The following is a 15,991-nucleotide window of genomic DNA, read 5'->3' as shown; positions in this document are numbered from 1 at the left end:
CCCAGGATCTGGGGATCGTGGCGGTAATTGAGAGTATGGTCATGGATGCAAATATAGAACAGTAGTCGTCTGCTTCCAACAATCAATTGCTTGATTGTATTATGATTGTTTTTTGAAAGTGTGATTTTGTTGCTGAAAATCCGCTCAAGAAAATCCGCTCAAGAAGAGAGAATAAAAAAAAAGGGGGGGGGGGGGGGGGAAGGTGGTTTGCCCCGGGGTGATTGGATTTGGTCGTATAGTCATTGGATTGGAGGCTTTGCGGAGCTGGGGAAAAACCAAAAGAAGCTGGCCAAAGGAGATTGAGAAACCCAGTTACCCTATAGAGAGACGTACTGCTTCAGTGAAGTAGTTTTTTCTTTTCTGTAGTTACCCCTTGAGCGGGAACAAAAAAACAGGCCCAACTCTCTGTGTGCGAAGACGACGGCTCGACTTGGTCGTTGCCTACAAGCGACGAGTCAAGTTGCATTCGACGAATCGGGTCAGTGATGGGCAAGTGATCAGTCACAAAAACCGCCTTGGGATGAAGAGAGACTGGGGAACGTTTTTTTCTTTTTTTGGCGGCCATTTCTATTCTTTTTTTCGTTGGCCCTTGGGATTTCAAAGAATAAATAAATCGAAAGAGGTCAGACGAGAGGCAACCCAACACAAAGAGCGAGAGACACCACCCAGCGTAAAGATGTTGGTCGCACATGATGGTTCGCAGCAACGCGCCCCCCTCTCCCCCAGCCTGCTTAAGAGTATTACAGTCAATGCAATGAAGGTTTCCGGAGCTGCGGGCACGTCCCACTCTCCACCACGCGGCGCAGAGCCTCATCATGGAGAAGGGAGGGGAGGAGGGGGAAACTTCCCATGCCCAGCGGAGCGGGAGCAGAGCAGCAGAAAGATGGAAACAGCCCAGTTTTGTGTCAGCAGCCAAGTTACTGGTTACTTGTTGGAAGGGGAGTGGGGTCTGGGGCACAATGACATGGAGAATAGTTTGGCGGAGGGAGAGACAAACTGACGGACTTGGCGAGACACAACTACTTACGCTTCTGTCTCTGTCTCTCTTTCGACGAGCCAACCAAAACAACGAAACTGTGAGAGTCGAGTCGTGGAATAGAGACCGATTGCAAAAGCCCCGTTGTAATAACTGCAAACCATGAGCCGGCCTGTTTTCGACTTGCTTCTTCCTACATAAGTTTTGTGACCAGAAGCAGGTTGAAGAGTTGGCTGTAACTCCTCTCTCTCTCTGGTGTTGGAATGCTGCACTACCCATGACGAGAAGAAGGAAAAGTGGTTTAGGCATGTGTCGTAACGCATTGCAGATTACTTTTGTTCGTCTTTTTTTTTTTCCCCATTCAATTTTCCTGAGGCTGAATGCGCCCAGTTCCCAGGATGGCCAAGTAATCAACTACTCAGTACTGAGTAGAGTTTTTGGCCAAGATCGCATTGACGTAGACTAGCTAGGGAAGGGGTGGTGGCGGGGAGGGGGGCGGGTTTATTCGTTGGTAGCTAGCGCACATGTCAATTTTGAGCAACTGTCTGAGAGTTTATTACTAGAATGAAAGAGAGAGAGAGAGTCATATGAGACTGAATGGAAATCCCCCCCAGTCCAACTAGCTAGTTGGCTAGCCACATGCGTGAGTTGGCGACAGAAACACGACTAGCGAAAAATAAAATAAAATCAAGAGCTGGGAGGGGAGATGAATAGTGTGTGGGTTTGCCCCAGAAAATCATTCAACCCAAGGCCCGTGGTACGATGAAGCGAGCGTAGGCCCAAACCTTGATGAGGCGATCAGGGAGGGAGAGAGAGAGAGGAAGAGACATGATTCGTGTGAGGGGTTTCCGGGGAAGGAAACGGACGGAAAGAGGGCGACTTTATTATTATTATTATTTTCCGTATGAATATATCCCGTCTGATTACGTTGATGAATGTTACGTATTTCTCAGGTACACTTTTTACACTTTATTCTTTAATTCCTTCATTTTGTTTGGCGTAAGAATGACGCGCCGCAGGGCAAAGGAAAGAGAAAAAAAGAAATAAAGAAACGACGAGAGCCCATTTTGAATAACATGGGCGTTGTGTCAAAGCCGTTTAGAAAGAATCCCACCCAAAAAAAAAAGAGACATCATAAAGCCGATATGATGATGATGATGTCAAGAAGAATGAATGGAAAAGCATGTGGATCCGGGTTGCTCGTACTTGATCTGAAGAAAGCGAGGTGTGGTGCCAGGCATTATTAGCAGGGGGGGGGGGGGGGGCCTTTCCGGGGGAGGTGAAGGAGGGACGGCTGAGTGATGGTGGTAGTGGTAGTGGTGGTGTGTTCAAGGTACAGAGCCTCTTCTAAACAAGAACCAGAATGTACTTGAATAGGTTGACCCTAAAAAGAAGGCCACCCAAGGTATAAACGCAAACGAGTCAGCAAAGCAATAAGAGCAAAAGAATAAAGAGGAAGAAGAAGCAGAAGAAAAAAAAATAATAGGAATAAGAGGGCAAACATGGTCAAACAAGGAATGGAGTGGGCGGCGCGCCGAGACCAGCAAAACGCAGCAGCAGCGGTTTTTTTTTCTCTCTCTCTCCCTCTTTTTTTTTTTTTCAATATTAATTTTATTTCCCTCTTATTATTTTAGTCTCGCTGTGAGTGGCTCAGCGCCCGAAAAAAACCACAACCACCCCGGATCCAGCACAGTGGGACTCTCTTCTTTTGCTGGGTCAGTTTTTTTTTCCCATCATTATTTCTCTCTATAGGTAGTTTTTTTTTAGCAGTCAGAGTATCCGTTTACTGGGTACCTACCAGTATGTTGCAGGTGAGCGGGTTCTGCTCGCTGGGGGCGAGACTGTCTTTTTTTTTTCGTCTAGTTTTTCAAGAGCTCGAATGGAAAACGAGCGACTCATTTTCTCCATTATGAATTTGGCATCGAGTGGCTCTGAAACCAACAAGGTTGTACATGAATAGATGAAAAAAAAAAAAAGAAAAGAAAAAGAGAGAGAGCATGAAATATACTGAGAGAGGGCCTCTCTCTCGCCCTCTGTAGCGGCCCAGCAGCGTCCGCCACAAACCACCACTCTCCCCCCCGCAACCATAACGCGCCCCCCTCGGCCCCCGTAGCGTTGTGGCCCCAGAAGGCGCTGCTGTTCTGTACCAATGCCGCACGCCCTTTTTCATACTATTATTTTTTTTCTCTCTGTCTGTTTCTCTTTTCTTATTTTCTTATTCGATTACTTACTTGTCAGTTATTTTTTCTTCTTCTTCTTCTTTTTCCGTTTTCTCTTCAATGCCGTCAACGTCGTCAACGTGTGCTGCTTCATTCACGTCGCAAGCAGTCCTCTTTTTTCCCCTTCTCCACCCTCGTCCGTCCGCTGACGGAGTTCCAAGTAGGTGCTTACCATGTGCGGCGGAGACGATGAACGGGCGGCGGCGTCGACGGCGGCGACGGCGGCGGCGGCAGCAGAAGCAGCAACAGCAAAGACGCACATATGTAATCCTTCAACGAACTAGGGTAGTTGTTCGTAGTTAGCCTCCCACCCCCCCTTGCAACGATTCGCCAAGGTACATCCGTTCATCCATACACACTCACTCACACGCACACACACACACCAAGGTCTGTTGGTGTGCGGTCCTCTGAAATCTCATTTCTGATGCAAAGAAAAAAAATGGGCTCTTTGTAAATTCAATCGTAGTCGTCTGACGAAAGACGAAAAAAAAAATATAATACTTCCTCCACACCCGTCATCCTGCCCCCATCCCCCCCCTTCCCTTCCTCCACTCCTTACCCCCCCCCTCCGACCCCGGATTTCTTCTGTTCAAAACTGCCACTTTGCTGGGTTCCTCTTGAAACTCTTTCCTTGAATCACCTTTTTCTCATTTTCATTCTTCTCCTCGTCATTGGCACCACCGGCAGCAGCAGCAGCTTTTCATATCCAGTCGTCCTCGTCCTCGTCCTCGTCGTCGGTTACCGTTATACCATTTTTTCTACTACTCAGTCTCCCGAGAAACAATTCAAAGCTTGTTCCTTTTTTTGAACCTCGCACGCACACAACCATCTCACCCGCCCTCGACGACATCATCATCTTACAAGCCGCAACGCACTCAGCTCTTACGTCCATTTTACGTCTCTGGACTGTGGAACCGCAATTGATTTCATCTATTCCTCTTTTTTTTGGTCCTTTGGCGCGGCTTGAACCTTAGTTTAGGACGACCTAAGCTGCGAGCTTGGCCCCCATCCTCAATCCGTCACAACATTCCAGCAACAACCACCCGAAACAAAGCTGGTTTAGAGAAGAGCTTGCGCTTCTCCTCTCTTTCTTCTTCTTTTTTCTTCGCCAAGAGGAGTTGGAACAGTGTGGTTGAATAATCAGGCTTGTCAAAACCCGATTCACGATTCCATCTTGGCTTCATCAGAGAACCTCTCTCTCTCTCCCTCACTTTCCCCCCCTCTCTCACTTGTCCGGATATTTTGCAACCAATTTCTCACACACCCCGACTTCTCTGGTGTAGCCTGCACCCACAGCATCCAACGCAATCATGGCACCCAACACAGACAACAGCTCCGTCGGGAGCCACTCGCCCTCTCCGCCGCCGCTGACCAAGACGGAGAGCAACTCGGTCAAGAAGCGCAGTTCCGCAGACGGCGGCGTCGTCAAGGTGACGAAACGCAGAGCCGCACGCGCATGCGTCTCGTGTCGCGCGCGCAAGGTCCGCTGCGACGTTGTCGAAGGTGCGCCCTGTGGAAACTGCCGCTGGGATAATGTCGAGGTACGTGGCAAAAAAAAAAACACAAAAAAAGAAAAAGCTGTTTATAGCTACACAACTACGAATGGAAGAGACAATGAGGATAGACCCTTCTGTGGTCCATCTGGAGGCTTCAGAGCCTTTACAAGCTACAGCTGAAGATGTTTCATTGCTTCCTGCACAAAAAAAAAAAAGTCACACAAATTCACTATACAAAATTACTAACAACGTTTTTTTCACAGTGCATCGTACAAGAGAGCCGTCGGCGCAAGTAAGTGTTCCGCTTCTGCCCATGCTACCCCAAATCACGATCCTCGCAACCTACCTGGTCTCCTCCTCCCGCCTCCCCCCCCGTCTCTTCCTGCCTACCCCAAATTGGCCACGCGTTCGTTGCCATGTGAAATTCGAGCAAAAAGAGCGACAAAGCGTTGTGGCTAGTTCCATTTTCCTGCGTTGTTGCGGCTGCCTAGCTTCTCCAGTTTCTCCAGTTTCTCTCCCACGGGTTTTACGGGGCCAACGGAGGCCCGGAGAGACTCGAGCACGGCAGCCGCATCATCAACCCTTTTTCAACGACCAACTAGCATGCGCATTGGGTGGTTTTTTTTTTGGTCACTCTGTGCATTGCGGCTCAGCAATTTTTTCCCCAACCTTGTTTTTTTCTCGCTCTCACTTCTCCCCTCCCCACTCATGCTTCCCTATCCCCCCCTCTTTATTACCCTACCTTAGTCGTACTTTACGGGCTCCGAAGCGGGGGGGACCCTCCGGGGTCCCGGGGTCCCGGGGTTCCGGAGAAGGTTTCTGCTCCTTTTTTTTCAAAACACGGAAAAAAAAGACACGACCTCCGCTGTGCCCAGGACTTTATTTTTCTTTTCACTGAATTGTCATTGGACCGATCCACTGACCCAGATTTTTCTTTCCTTTCTTTCTAGGAAAACCACATTGACGGCAAATGCCGTCGCCCATAACAACCAAGCCGAGGCTCAGATTCGCTGCAAGACGACAGCCTCCAGCAACAGCAACAACAACAACAGCAATGCTGCCAACAACGACAGGGCGTCACCGGCTGCCGTCAGCGGCGGCTACGTGAATGCCGCCGACGGCATCGCGGCCGCGTCCATGGCGACCAGCGACCCGAGACGACAGAGCACGGCGTCGGCCTTTTCCTCGGCCACGACAAACAGCGGCATCGACAGCCAGCTGGGCGGCGGACTCATGCCCAATTGCGTGGTGGACTCGCACATTCCCCATCTTATTTGTAAGTGTTTTTTTTTTTTTTGCTCTCCTTTACAATCCCACCGTTTCGTTATTGCGCTGCGCCGTCAAATCACCCCGTGTTAGTGGGCAAGTGACACCCCTTCATTACTACTCAAAAACATGAGGTGCATGAACAAAAAAAGGGCGAATGAAACATTCCTCTGGTTTTGAACTCTCTTTTTTTTTCTCATCCTCTTTTCCCAATTTTCTTTTCAGCTCTCAAACAACACATCTCGCATAATGATCCCTCCCCGTGGGCATCTGAACCCCCCATCTTTCGGCCCCCCCCCCCTGCGCCACTCGCATCAGTCCCCACTTTTCCATCAGTCACGAGAGCTCAACGCCTCCACAGCTCCATCCATGATTGAAATCATCCTGCTGCACCAGACTCATCTTCACATGTCAAAAAAAAAAAAAAAGAACCTCCCCTAGCTTGGAATGACCCCTGACGACATATTCAGCGCTGACACGCGGGACCACAACCCTTTTAGATCAGCGCTCCGGTTTCCGTTCAGACCTCCTGGGCCACGCCTCGTCCCTCGACCCCAACCAGGCCAGCCCGACGTCAAGCAGCCTCTGGGGCGGCGACAGCAACACCGTCAACCCCAACCGTCTCTTTGGCGACTCGGGCCTCGCCCCGGCCACGCCCAGCCTCGCCAGCCCGCTCGACCAGTTTCACTTCCACCCGGCCGCGCCTCAGCTCCCGCCCTTCCTGCGTCCGCTGCCCAGCAAGATCACCCCGGAGGATGTGAGCTACCTCCAGATGAAGGGTGCCCTCACCCTGCCCGCCATCCCCCTCCAGAACGCCCTGCTGCAGGCCTACGTCGAGTACATCCACCCCTTCATGCCCCTCATGGACCTGCACCCCTTCCTCAGCATCGTCAACAACCGCAACGGCTTCAATGGCCAGATGAGCCTGCTGCTCTACCATGCCGTCCTCTTCGCCGCCACCGCCTCGGTGGATATGAGACGCCTCCGCGAGGCCGGCTACACGAGCCGCAAGGCTGCTCGCAAAGCGTTTTTCCAAAAGACAAGGGTAAGTCAGCCACAAATGAGACACGCGCCGCGCCGCCGGGGTGCTTCCCCCCCCACACGCACATCTCAAAACCCCATACCTCCTCCCCGCGCAGAGACGGCGAAAATGCTGACATGTGAATCCTAGCTGCTGTACGACTTCGACTACGAATCAGACCGCCTGGTCTTGGTGCAGTCTCTGCTGCTCATGACCTACTGGTATGAGACACCAGATGACCAAAAGGACACCTGGCACTGGATGGGCGTGGCCATTTCGCTGGCCCACACCATCGGACTGCACCGCAAACCCGGCGCCAACTCGATGACGACGGGCAAGCGCAAGCTCTGGAAGCGCATCTGGTGGTCCTGCTTCATGAGGGACAGGCTCATCGCCCTGGGCATGCGCCGGCCCACCCGCATCAAGGATGAGGACTTTGACGTGCCCATGCTGACCGAGAGCGACTTTGAGATTCAGACGCTAGCGGAGAACAACAGCCTGCTCCCGGCCGAGTGCGTCGTGATCCGCGATGCGGCCATGCAGCGCGAGCTGGCTACCCTGTGCATCTCCAAGGCCAAGCTCTGCCTGGGCATCAGCCACATGCTCAAGACTCAGTACTCGGTGCTGATCCGCGACAACATGAAGCCCGAGAACACGACCAACAGCACCATGATGCTCTTCCCCAACAAGTTTGACAATGTTGACGCCGTCGACACGATTGACGCCGAGCTGCGCGCGTGGGCCGACGGCCTGCCCGAGTGCTGCCGGTACCGCCCGCTCACCGAGGCCGACATCGAGGGCGGCCGTTCGACCGTCACGGTCCACCGCACGCTGCTGCACATGGTGCACCAGACGACCATCTCGGCGCTCCACCGCCCGCAGTTCCTGCCCTCGTCGCCGACGCAGATGCCGACGACCTCGCGCCAGGTGCAGGACATGTCGCGCGTCAAGGTGCGTGACTCGGCGATGCAGATCACGCGCATGGTGACGGAGCTGCACAACTTTCGCCTCGAAAAGTACCTCCCCACGACGGGCGTCACGGTGATTTTGCCGGCCATGATCATCCACCTGCTGGAGATGAAGGGTTCCTCCAAGGAGGCGCGGGAGCGGGCCACGATTGGATTCCGCCAGTGCATGCGCGTCATGGAGAAGCTGCGGGAGATTTACTCGGCGGCCGACTACGCCACCGGGTTCCTCGACGCGGCTCTGCGCAAGGCCGACATAAGCGTCGGATCTGGTAATGGCGGAGCCAGCAGCCACTCGGCGGCGACTGCCCTGGCCAACCAGATCAGCCAGATCAACCAGATCAACCAGACGGCGGCGGGCGACATGATGCCCAGCGGACTGCCGTTTGGGCTGTCGGCGCACACGCCGCCGCCGGAGAGCCAGACGACGGCGAGGCTGCAGGACGCGCTGTTTGGCAAGACGGCGGCGACAATGATGCTGCCGCCCAACACGGTCAATGCCGCGGCGCTGGAGCTGAGCCGGGACGACTCGCCGCCGCCGACCGACTTTGACGCGACTGGTCTGACGCCGAGCGCCAGCGGGCTCTCGGAGGAGCTGCCGACGACCGAGTCGGACCCGATGGACATGGATTTCATGGAGGGCCACGACGAGTTTGACTGGAACGCGGTGGCGGGCACCGACTTTGACGTGGACCAGTTCCTGCAGTTTCCCACCGACGGCAGCAAGCCGTCTGCGGGCGGGGAGGAGTTGCTGAGTGGTGGTGGTGGTGCTGGCGGTGGCGTCTTTGGCGGCAACGGCAACAACGGCAGTAACACGGCAGGATCGTCAATGGAGGACGTCAAGATGGGAATTGAGGCTTCTGCGTGAGGCTTTTGCATGATTTTTTTTCTCTTATTTCTTTTTTCTTTCTTCTTTTTTGCATGAGGTATACTTGGTTCTTACAATTCGGTAGGGGATTTTGCTTGGTTGCGGACATTATTATTCGAATGGCGCTTTACAGGGAAGGTGTTGGTGGCTATCTATATTCCCCAAACGAGGACGGCGTTTTTTTCCCTCCTTTTTTCTTGTTTGGACATGGTTCGTTTTGTTGGACTCGTTGTGTATATTCGGTTTGGAAAAACAGGAGGGTAAAAATCTCGGGTGTTGACTATGAAGTGATGAAACAAGAGTCACGGGCAGATGTAATACTAGCAGTGACAACAAACGACTACAAATTCAATGACAACGAAGACTACAAATTGTGATGACGTGAGCATGTAGAGGATTAAGAGAATGCTTGGGCTATGATAAGAACTCTACTGGCAAGATGGTCCTTTTTTCCCCCGGAGTATTCTCATCTATTCATCTCGTATTAGTCTCTCGTCAGGCGTACGTGGAGATGTGGTGGGTGTTGTGAGTCGAGCGCGTCTGGGATTTGGTAGGGAGCAAAGCGGGTAGTGAAGGGCGCGTATCGCTTCAGAGTATGCTGTAGCGGGTACTACAATAAGAGAAAAAAAAGTGTTTATAACGATGATGTGGTTTTCGTTTGAGAATCAAAACAAACCCCCTTGGTCATGATGCAGCGAGGATTATAATAGGCAAACGTTGGGATGTCGTCTGTCTAAGTGGGTGTTTTCCTCGTGTAGTTGGTGGGCACGTGCGTTGAGGTGATACAAGGGGGACTGGAGATGTGGCGTCGTTGCGTCCTATCGTGTTTTGTGCCGAGTATAGTGTATACGGGGAGAATGGAAATGTGGATGAGAGGGGAAAAGGAGAGAGAAGATTGCTGAGCTTGAACACTCAAGTTTGTGCCTACTTGATGAGGGAGGTAGCATGTTGTGGGCGGGATTGAAAAAATGAATTGAAAAATGAATTGGAAAAAAAAAACAGAAAAGAAAAGAAAAAAGACCGATTGCCGGCCATTGCAATGCACCTACGGACGGGTTCATGCAAGGCACAAGGCATTGCAAAAGGCGCACACCACACACATCTCGGGTCGGTGCAATGATGTCAGTTTTGTCGCACGTCATCTGGGGCACAGATCAAGGGAAGGGCCGGGGGAGGGGGCGGAAATCACTTTGGATCGAACAAAGGGTCCTTGGCCTCGAGATGGAATGCTGTGCAGCCGGGCAAGAAAGACAATGGACGACGGGCGTTGTCAGATGGGAGAAAGATGGTCGAGAGAGAGAGCCGTGGAATGCGGGGGGGCGGGAAAAAAAGAAGGCGGGGAAAAGAAGAAGGGAAAAAAAAAGGGGGGGAGAATTGCATTGTACCTCATGATGCAGCCTCTTAAAAAAATGATGATCTATTCACTTGCTAACTTCTTTTTTTTTTGGTAGCAATGTAATGTTGTGCATGGTGCTAAAGAAAAGGATCACCACTCTTTTATTTACTAACCAAGCTTGAGCTGCTGCATTGTTGACATGCATATTACGTTGCGGTGCGGCGTTTTTTTCCTTTGGTGTACTCCACAAAACCCATCGATAGCTTTGCTGCACAAGAAGCGCTACTTTCAGTAATGGGTAGAGCTCCCCACCCCCTGAAGCAGCTTTTTTTGGGGCAGGCAGCAGGCAGTTGGCAGTAATTTATTATCATTAATTACCGAAAGAGCGCCAACATCGTCCCCGCTTACCGTCGACAGACGGGGTTGTTGGGTCAGCCAAGGAAGTGTTTAATTTTACGTTTGAATTAGGAAAAAAGAAAACAACAACGGACATGGGGAATACGCCATAAGAACGGAGTAAGTAGAGGCCCCCCGTCTTCTTGACACGCGGCGCGTGACAACTTGACCTACTCGGCCTGGCCTGGCCTGGTCTGATCTGACCTGGTCTGACTGGTGATAATAAAGTCCGGGCAGAGGAAAAGGATAGCCAGACAGACCTGCCTTTGACTCCATACAAATAACAGATTATAATGCAGTAGTTTCATTTACAATACCCAGGTGGCCATCCGTAGTTGGGTAGATAGGTGGTAGGTTGCTACGTAAATCTGGTGACTCTTTTCTTCTTTCCCTGGTGGCCTCGCGTCCCCTGCTCTGTTTCACTCTTACATCACCCACCCTCACGGTCTTTCTTTTTTTTCCCTTCTTTTCTTTTTGGCCGATATTCGCACTTCTATTCCATTTCCCTTTTCTCCTCCCCATCGTACAGATTTACTCCGTACACTACCAATCCAGTCATTGATCTTTCTTTTTTCCCTCTTCGTTTGTCGCCCATTGTTTATTTGCATCCATTCCCGTTATATTCTATCATTGTATTTTTTGTCTGTGCCTCTCCCTATCCCCCCCCCCTCTCTCTCTCTTCATTTTCACCACTCCAGCGGCCACTCAAAACAAGGTCCACGCTCTCCATCTCTCTCTCTCTCGTCCTCCCATTTTTATCTTCTCCGCCTTCCCCCTCGTTTGGTCCGCCGCCGCCAAATTAAACCGCCGAGCTACCGCTAGCTACTACTGGAGTTAGTTACTGCCTCCCAAGCCAGAGAGTGGCGAGACGCGTCTCACGACCCGACCGAAACGAACAGGCAACACCGAAAAAAAACACCCACCATCGCCAAAGCTGCAAACAGCACTCTTCCAGCTTTCTTCTTTCTTTTCTTCTTCATCTCCTTCTTCCTCTGATCCCACACAGAAGATGAGGAGCAAGAGATAAGGGTACTCTTTTCTAGACAGCTCGGCACCTTTTCGTCAGAACCGCCGGCTTCCCCTCCCCCCCTCTCTTCCCACACCACACTTGCGCTGTCTGAATCACCGAGTCGTGCGTGTCTCAGGCCAACAAAAGGAGGGCCAACCACCATTGCGCAACGTCTGCTTCCTCTATTGCTTTTTTTTTTTTTTGACTCTTTCGCTGTCATTGACTCGCATACCCGTTACGGGCCCAGGCGCTTCCCTTTCTTTTCCCTCTTCTGTTCCTGTTCTTCCGGTTTCGCCGTTTCTTCCCCCCCACGCGACTCGTATCATTTTGAACTCTTTCGTCATTTCTCGATTTACTCCTCTTCGACCCCTTGTGGCCTCGCTTCGCAAAAGAATCGCAAAAGAAGCTGCCCCTCACCACCCAATTCTGTCATCTTTGCCCAACCACACAAACCTCCCACTCCGCTAACCACCCCTTGCTTCGCTGTTGGTGGTGTGGATAGTACTTTGCCAGAATTGGGCTCCAAAAAAAAGAGAGAACGAAGAGGCTGCATACAGGCCAGAGCTTCACCGTTTTGCTTCGAGAGCATTCAGGCGCGAATCATCCACACATTGTTTGTTATTCTGCTCCCCGAAACAGCCCTTTTTGCCGTCAATCACGACAGATTTGGCCCGTTTTGCTTGTACCAAGCATACAACTCTCGACCGACATACTTTTTCCGCATCGCATCGACGCTACGCTCGAAATAAAATCGCCTCCAACCTTACGGGACCGACCGCACATCCGTCGCGCTGCCCAAACTCTAATACCACCCATCGGCGCAAATCGTGACGCTTACGTCTCGAGTCATAGCTCTCTCCGCGCGCTTGCCCTGGCTTCCCTTTTGTTTTGGTTTCCTTTACTATGGGCACATCTGCTTTTGACCTTTGCATAGGAGCGACTGCATCTTCTTCGGGTCCTTGAACCGGCGCATCTGTTGTGACATCTGCTTTTATTTTCATGGGCGTTTGCATTGATCCTCGACGTCGACATTTTCAACCCATTGGCCCGCAAACACTCACTCTCAACACTTGCAATTCATCGGCCGGAAAATAACCCTTCGAATCATTACACCATTGCTTTTACAACCACCGCCATTTCACATCCTTGCACTATGACGACATTCAACGAACGCCCCTTGCTCTTCATGCCAAAGAGGCAATCCCTCGGTCACTCGCCCACACGCTCCAAGGTCATCGCCGACGACATCCTCTTACACATTACGCCCTCCACAGCTGTCGAGGCCCTCATGTCCCCGACCGGTGCCATCCGCGCATGTATGGCGCTCGCCTCGCCCGCTGAGCGCGAATTCGCCATGCGCACAGCTCTTGCGTCGCAAAGAATATTCGACTGGCTTCAAGAGATGCGCGCCTGGACCTGGCCTGACGAAGGCGGCTCCGCCGGTTTCCAGCAGGGCGCCGCAGACGTCCGTCGGAACCTCTTTAGCTCCTCTACAAGCTCCACAAGCTCCCAGCGACAGCAGCAACAAGTGTACATGGGCAGCTTACCCCAACACCAAGTCACAGAATACGCCCGCCGCGTAGAAGAGATATATCATGGCATGGACCAGCTCCAAGTCGAGGATATCAAGACGCACATTCTGACCACCCATGTCATGCCCATTTCGCGGTCAACCACGCCTCTCTCAGAAGGTGGTCACTATAATGCAGCCGCGCCGTCGTACCATAGAATGGACGATCTCTCTGCCATCGTGACGGCCATGGTCGTTCAGACCCTTCCCAACCTTGCCCGACTGACACGGTTATTACAAACATGGACGATGCGTATCACCGTCCTACAACACGTCAACCCCGTTTTAGCAGCGATTGAAGATGCCGAAGCAGTCATGGATGAGGCCTGGGAACAAGTTTCGCTGCTCGCCCGCGAAAAGGCCCGCTTGGAGCAAGACCTGGCTGGAGAGCCGTTGGACGCCGTCCTGACAAAAGACACCTTCGGTGCCAAGAAGCGCTCCATCATGCGCAAGGTGGCGAAACCTGGGCGCACCCTCGACTACATGCTAGACTGTCTCGAAGGCCTCGACGACACACTCCCAGACCATTGGCTGGAGCGCATGGAAGTCGTTGAGCAAAACTACAGCGAGTGGGCGGCTGTTGCTGAGCGCAAGATTAGAGAACTCGAGTGGCTGCGCAACATCCTAGCCAATCAAAACGAGGGTGGTGTCAAGCTACAGGACGAGTCCGCCTACAGTGACCCCGACACGGCCATGGAGGCCTCGACGCTGCAGGTCCCGGACAACCTCGCTGACAGGGTTGCCTCGCGCGACACCATATCTCCAAAGCCAGCTACGGACAACCGCTTGTCCTTGTCTGCGCTTGGCCTCGTTGGCGGCACCGTGCCGCACATGATAAGTGAGGTCGTGGTCGATTCCGAGACCCCGGTGAAGCAGAGACGGAGTGGCTCGGACGAGCTGGCACAGGCTGCCATGAGTCCCGTCAGGGAGGAAGTCGACGAGGAGGAAGAAATCTGCCTGCCAGAACTGCGGAGCAGCGTCATGGCCGACGTCAGCGAACTCGCTGACGATACCGTGCTCTACGGGAGCCACTTTGACGGCATGTCGAGCGACGGTCCTGAAATCTCGGCTTCTCCAACCGCATTCAAAGGTCCCGTTCGCGAAGCCGAATTCTTCGACAGCAGTCCGCCTAGCTCGCCGCCGCTGTCGCCGGCCATGCCAGAGCAGCACCCGATGCGGGACTCGGTCATCACTCTCGGTGACAGCCCCTTGATCAATTCTGGCTTGCCCGACTTTGAAGATTCTCTGGGCATGAAGAACCCTCTAGACAGTTCCTTCATGGACGATTACGATGACTCGTACTCGCTTCCCGACATTGCGCCTCCGACCTCGGCTGTCCGCAGAGATAGTGTTGGCGACCAGAAGCTGCGTAGGCAAATCAGTCAGATTATCGAGGGTATCCCGGCCAAGATTCGCCTCCAGTCCGACACGCCCAATGTCAACCTCAACCCGCCCGACCTGCAGCTGCCGCACCTCAAGAAGAAGCCTTCCAAGGACCGCTTCCGTCGCAGCGGCTCTGCGGTGAGCTCCCGCACCGCGACACCATCTTTCACACTCTCGCCCGCCAAGTCGTCCCGCCCACCACGGCCCCAACGCGGGCAGCAGGAAATCAAAGTCTATCACCTGTCGCGTTCGACCGGCGAGGCGCCTATCAAGCTCTTCATCCGCTGCGTCGGACAGGATGGCGAGCGTGTCATGGTGCGTGTCGGCGGTGGCTGGGCCGATCTCAGCGAATATCTGAAGGACTATGCCAGCCACCATGGCCGGCGATCCAGCAAGCCCGAAGAGGCCGTAGTCGAAGTGCGTGATCTGCCACAGGTTGGACGTGCCGTAAACGGCAACGCCACCGTGCAAGGTTCCAGTCCCAACAGCCGCCCTGGTTCTCGGCTCGGTGATGTCTCGAGCATCACCATCGCGCCCAGCACACCGCTCAAAGTCCGCAAGACACGTCGCAGCATCGGGGCCCTCGGAAGCGAACCACCACGTTTCCACCCAAAGACCCCTGCCGCAGGACTGCAATACTCTTCTGTCGAAAACACGCCTGGTTCCGACGGCGGCGGCGGCGGCTCTGCGCGATCGCGCCCGGGCTCCCGCCTGAGCTGGGTCGGGGACGACAGCTCGTTTCTGGGTCTCGCCGGTCCCTCGGGCAAGAAGGTTGAGATGAGCGACGAGAACAAGGCATGGGTGGAGAGCGTCAAGGAAAAGGTGCGGCTTGCTAGCGGCGAGCGCAAAATCCCCCCTCTGGGCAACCCGCCGGGGCCGCCTCTGTCGAGCGTGGCAGTGACTGCGGCGTCTAGTGCCGTCCCAGATCGCTCTGCGAGAGGCACGACACCTGCTGAGGACATGAAACGTTTTTCAAGAGGTTCGACGCCTGTCGAGGACACGAAGCGCTTCGGCGAGCTAGGCAAAGTGGGCGGAACCAAGAGATTGTTTAGAAAGGCGGCGACTGATGGGCGGCGGTCTGGCGCGGCGTGATGTCTGGCGCGGCGTGATGTCTGGCGCGGCGTGATGTCTGGCGCGGCGTGATGTCTGGCGCGGCGTGATGTCTGGCGCGGCATGAATTTGTGTGTAAAGGTGAAAGTGTCGTTGATTATACCATGTACATATTCTGCCTTGTCTTTTTCTTTTTTTTTTCATTCTTTTATATATTGCTTGCAAAGGGAAGCATAGAGGGTACCATCTTGTTACATCTGCTAGAGATGGTAGTCTGGTTGGGTCATGTAGAGAGCTTGAGCTACAAGTATGGAATATCTATCTGTATATTTTTCCAAACCTTGCCCTGTTGAGGGCAATAAGCTGCCGTCTGCATGGAGCAGGACTTTGACAATACTTTTGTGATGTAGGCATGCCACGCCTAGTCACTTCCAAG

General features: G+C 53.1%; 2 protein-coding genes across 2 annotated transcripts; both read left to right on the top strand.

Moving 5' to 3' along the window:
- Positions 1-4,505: 4,505 nt before the first annotated feature.
- Positions 4,506-8,811, top strand: V2A60_008128 (transcription factor domain-containing protein; the record flags this gene model as incomplete). Its single annotated transcript, XM_083259404.1, has 5 exons — positions 4,506-4,736; positions 4,955-4,983; positions 5,642-5,967; positions 6,458-7,002; positions 7,129-8,811. The coding sequence occupies 5 exons, from the start codon at positions 4,506-4,508 to the stop codon at positions 8,809-8,811; spliced, it is 2,814 nt and encodes a 937-aa protein (XP_083115530.1).
- A 3,894-nt stretch (positions 8,812-12,705) lies between these two features.
- Positions 12,706-15,597, top strand: V2A60_008127 (uncharacterized protein; the record flags this gene model as incomplete). Its single annotated transcript, XM_083259403.1, has 1 exon — positions 12,706-15,597. The coding sequence occupies one exon, from the start codon at positions 12,706-12,708 to the stop codon at positions 15,595-15,597; it is 2,892 nt and encodes a 963-aa protein (XP_083115529.1).
- Positions 15,598-15,991: the final 394 nt, after the last annotated feature.

The sequence above is a fragment of the Cordyceps javanica genome, chromosome 5 (assembly GCF_051103115.1).
Source record: "Cordyceps javanica chromosome 5, complete sequence".
NCBI classification, from domain to species: Eukaryota; Fungi; Ascomycota; class Sordariomycetes; order Hypocreales; family Cordycipitaceae; genus Cordyceps; species Cordyceps javanica.
The sequence above is the reverse complement of the archived record's forward strand: the minus strand, read 5'-3'. Positions and strand labels throughout refer to the sequence as shown.